Source organism: Mchenga conophoros, linkage group LG15 (genome assembly GCF_057382185.1).
Source record: "Mchenga conophoros isolate Kocher_MC1m ecotype Shallow Benthic linkage group LG15, M_conophoros_male_GT1.1, whole genome shotgun sequence".
Classification (NCBI taxonomy): Eukaryota; Metazoa; Chordata; class Actinopteri; order Cichliformes; family Cichlidae; genus Mchenga; species Mchenga conophoros.
The window spans coordinates 8,181,193-8,186,087 of NC_140540.1; the positions used below are offsets into that span (position 1 = coordinate 8,181,193).

The window sequence follows — 4,895 nt, forward strand, 5'->3', positions numbered from 1 at the left end:
TCAAAAACATACTAAACAGCCAGAACACAGAAGAAAGCAAAAACATAAAACAACAGTAAAAAGAGTTTATCTGGATCCATCTGGATTTCATGATCGTTAACAGGGAGAACATGTTTGCCTTTTGTTTTTTTACTTTGAATAATTTTGTAAACGTGCTGATTTCAATTTCAGCTCATTTTTCACACAGATTGGTCCGTTAATGTGGTCTGCAAGGAGTACAATGCAAAAAAATTATGGGGAGGTGGTGACAAGTGACAAGTAAATGGATTTCGAGGAAAACAAGAGGAAGCGTGAGAGAAATGTGCCAATAGAATCACAGGAAAGCTGGTACAATCACATATTTAGGACAATAGCTAGAGAAAATCTTCCAAAGGCAACATTTACAAGGCCCACAAGCTCATTAGTTTATCCTTTGACATGAATTCATCTGCAGGCTGACAATGCAACATCTGCACACACACGTACAGGGTGGACATGAGACATTTTCTGATTGGGAATGTCTCCACAACAATCAGTTAAAGCAGTTAAAACATTACACACACACACACACATCCTGGGTAACCCTGCATACATGCTCTCTCTCTCTGTCGCACACAAACTCTTTGTCTGCCTTTCCCCTCAGTTGGCTTCAGCTAAAACAACTGCAGCTCCTGTTTTCACGACCACGTTGAAAAAAAAAAGTCATAGATAAAATCATTAATACCTAAGGGAGAGCTTAGCTGCTCATTTATACATGCAATTAGAACAGAATCAAGTGGAGGAGACTTAACAAAGGAACACCACACAGAAAAATCTTTCCACAAACCTACTCTCTGGTGTTTCATGGAAGATATTGTTGCTTTTTTGATTTTGTTTTTTTGAGACGTGATTTACCCCACCTTCAGTGATACATCAGATCACAATCCCAAGAAAATAAAGGCACTGTCTGACACTCATAGCAGAGGAGTAATAACAACACTGCAGAGATAAAGGCATTGCAGACTAATACAACATCGGTGCCATAAAAGCACACAGTGTGCTCCATCCTGATAAGAATTATACTATTATACTGTATGGAGGACATCTTGTTTACAATGCAGATAGAAACTATGTCCTACAATGCCAGCATAACTTTACTAATGTGGCTGTATGGCTGGTAAAACATCAGAGAGATCAAAATGTTTGGAAAAGACTGAATAGCAACAGGATAAAATCCACACAAATGAATATAGCCTGTGGACATAAAAAAAAAGGTTTTTTCCCATTGACTTAAAGCAGCCGCCTATACTGCAACTCTCAGATTCTATATGGATTTTTCATAAAGCCTTTATGTGTCTGATGCAAATGACCATTTTCTACCTCCAAATGATGTGGAGATATAAGACGCTTATTTGGCCGGAGGCAGGTCAGAAGGCACTAGAACATCAATAATTCAAAAGTGTGTGTGTATGAGTGTGTAAATGTGTGCATCTGAGAATGTGAGATGGTACATGTGTGTTTATGGGCGACCAAACAACACCTGATAGACCAAGTTCTTATTTTCAAATTTCAACCTCCATTTATTTGAATCAAAAAAAAAAAAAAAGAGAGATCAGGGTTAAATCCACTAAACTGAAATACAAAAATAAGGGACTCAAATCGAAATCAGTATATGAACACAATTTACACATACATCCAGTGCTGTGGAGCAGGATGACAGCATTGTGAAAATGACAATACTTTTGATATGGCAACAAGGGAGCTTGGTCAAGCCAAAATGTTTTGTTTAGGCAACTGCGTAATCAGCTAGGACTGTCTGTGAATTTGTGGCTTGGATCTATGTCGTGGTCTGTCCAGGTTTTAAAGCTAACAGTAAAAAAATAGAAGGGAGACTTCTCGAGAGCCATCCCAAATCCTATCTTTCAACCCCTCCCTCCCTCTCCTTCTGCCGGTCTCACCGTCTGGTCTGCTGCAGCAGGCACCCTATATACAGAAGGGGCCAATTCCATTATCCCGAGAAATTAAACAGAAACCAAACCGAGCCGTGCGCGCAATGTGGGGAGGGGTTGTAAAGGTGATTTCGCTTATCGGGAACAATGAGTTTCTTAGAAATCGTGTGTCCCACTCAGCACGAATTCTAACCAGAATGGGCGTTGTCTGTTTATATGGCCGCGCTCTCTTTTCTCTCAACACTGTATTTTGATGGAAATTCCACAGGGCGCCTTTGGTCCAGAAAAAAAGAAAAGAAATAAAACCCAGGCCCCATCCGTGACAAACAGACAGTCCAACACCAACAGGTCCTTGCACGTGTGCGTCCGTGTGCTTGTGTGAAAGTACGTTATTGTGTGCGCAAAAGTGTGCGTCCGTGCGCTTTGGCAAAGAGGAGGCAGGGAGGGCGGGTGGAGGAGACGATATCAAACGGAATCCCTGATCACTCCTTGCCCCCGTTAACCAGAGAGAGCTCTTTGAGAATTCCACTGGCGTCTACTCGCCTTCTCTCCCGGATCATGTCCTCCAGGCTGCGAAAGACCAGAGTGTGCACCTCGCTGCCGGACAGATGCACTTTGAGGAAGTACTGCTGCTCCGCTGAGTGCGCTTCTCCCCCGGCTTTGAACTCCCGTTTCCCAAAGCGGCACCAGGCAGCGAAACTTTCCGAGTTGGTCCAGCATATCTCCTCGCTGTTCAGGCCCACGTGTCCCGCTGCGTTCTGCATCACTAGGTCAGGGGGTAGCGGCCGATAGCGGTAACGATTATTGACTATTCTCCCGTGGCGGCCGTTGCTGATCTCAAGCAGGCTGTCTTTGCGGATTTCGCCCTTGTGCAGATGAATGATTTGGTCATCCTGCTCGAAGATGACCCAGTGGGGGGCTTGCGCGGTGGCCACCAGCTCCAGCAGGTCCCCCGGTTTGCACATAGTCAGCAAAGTTTTGGCTGAGTACACATTCAAGTCCTCGTTCTCGCGCAGCTTGGAGAAGATGCATTCCTGGGAGCAGAAAGCCGAGTACTCCACCTCGCTGACCGATAAGGGTCCCTCCTCGGTCGGGCTGTGGTCCTTGGTGAATCCGCAGTCAGACGGAGTGCGGTCGTCCACCTCCTCCTCTTCGTCAGAGAAGAAGTAGGCGACGCCGACTCGAAGCTCGTCCTTCTCCAGCCCAGACGGATCCCCCGTGGGCAGTTCGCTGTAGTTGAGGTGGGTGATCCGATCCAGTTGATTTCCCATCAATGACCTGGCAAGGGAGAGGCATGGACTGCGGTGTCTGAGGGGACAGGGAGAGAGCACGGGAATGAGAGCGGGTGTCATAAGCTGTAAAATACGGAATCAAACAAACGTGTTAAACGTTCACACAACAAGACCGTTGTTCACAAACGCTTTGCTACATGTGGATGATTTTGCTCGGTACTGGAGAGAAGTGGAAGAAAGCCCTCAACAGTTCTCAGCACTATACAGAGAGACAGGAAAACTCGAAATAGTGCACTGATGATTTACTGCCCCTTGCCCTCTTTGCACATATGAGTCAGCCACTAATTAGGGCACAATGTATAAAAGCTGAGGTGATTCACGTGCAAACAAAAAGAAGAAAAACGGAACAAGAACGGCAGCTGAAACTGATGAGAGAAACTGCTGTAAATAAAAGGCAACCTGGTGCCTTTACGCATAGCGCATGGCAAGAGAGAGTGAGGGAAGAGGATACCTGTGCGCTCCCAGGGCAAGCGGTTAAATATCCTTGTGGTCCATTAGTACAGAGGGCCGCGCAGTCCCCTGCTCTCCTTCTTTCTTTTTGTTCCTTTCCCCTTTCTTCTCACTCTTATCCCTTACTCTTCGCACCGCTCACTGTGCGGTCCGGCTGTCGTGAGCTCGTGCTTCACTTCTACCAGAGCCACCTCCGTTTAAGTACCAAGGAGAGCTCCGCCTCTCCCTCCGCGCTCCGCCTTTAGGTTGTTTTACTGGAGCACAGTCACGGCTCCATTACCGCCCTGCCAATGAAAAATGCCGAGGAGTATGCCAGTCAATCAGATGATCCAATTAGGGGCGCTTAGGGCGGCTGGCGGCGATAGGCGACTGTTACCGTGGCATGGTTTTTGTTGTCAGAGAGCTGAGGAATTCTCTACATGATCAGCGGAGTCCGCGTATAAGTTCAAGGCAGCAGTCACCTGCGATAACAACTCGCATGCCTCATGAGGAATATATGAGAAAAGTTCAGATTCCTGTGCTCTATAAACATTTCTGCTATCTCAAAAAAAATACTCCCCAAACTGCATCCTTATCATATCCATACAGTTACTGCAGGACGTGACAAATGTGTACATCTCTTCCGGAATACAGGAGTAAGTCCCACCCTCCAGTTCCCATGAGCATCTTGTAAATTATTTCCGCATGCCTCACCTGCTTCACTACACTGCATCACTTGTACTCTCATATCTGTCAGTGTGTGCCTGGTAGAGACCATTAAGGGAGGGGCTGGAGGCAGGTGTGTGTGTGTGTGTTTGCGCGTGTGTGTGTGTGTGTGCAAGGCAGGAAGAAAACAAAGGAGCCTACAGAGACATTAATACAAGGTCTACAATATTTCACTTTGCACTGATGTTGCGTCTAGGAACAAAATATGTCTAAAATGAAAATCATATCAAATTTCAACCCGGCTCACTTTCTGCATATTATATTGTATACTTGCATATTGTGCATGCAAAATAAATGTGCGTACACTTGTGCCATCTCCAGTCTGCGGTGATGTCTCCGTTTTCATCATCACCTCCCAGAACAGATAGCCATCTTGCCATTTATATCAAACCCTCTCGATGGAGTTAATGTTTTCTCTGTATACCTCTGCTTTGGAAATCTGCTTTCTGGTAGCATCTGGAGAGATCCATAGAGTAGCTTTCTTTTTCTTCTCCCAGATGGCTGGAGATAGCAGCTCTCCAGTTGCTAATATTGAACGGTC

At 45.7% G+C, this 4,895-nt stretch overlaps 1 protein-coding gene across 1 annotated transcript; it reads right to left on the reverse strand.

Moving 5' to 3' along the window:
* Positions 1 to 2,036: 2,036 nt before the first annotated feature.
* lratd1 (LRAT domain containing 1) lies at positions 2,037 to 3,820 on the reverse strand. Its single transcript, XM_085247576.1, has 2 exons — positions 3,651 to 3,820; positions 2,037 to 3,215 (listed from the first exon to the last, which is right to left on the reverse strand). Exon 2 carries the CDS (start codon positions 3,176 to 3,178, stop codon positions 2,390 to 2,392), a length of 789 nt encoding a protein of 262 aa, XP_085103702.1. The 5' UTR covers positions 3,179 to 3,215; positions 3,651 to 3,820; the 3' UTR covers positions 2,037 to 2,389.
* Positions 3,821 to 4,895: the final 1,075 nt, after the last annotated feature.

Bases quoted from the DNA above. Each gene is read 5' to 3' on its own strand.
- lratd1 (XM_085247576.1), bottom strand. From the start codon at position 3,178: ATGGGAAATCAACTGGATCGGATCACCCACCTCAACTACAGCGAACTG.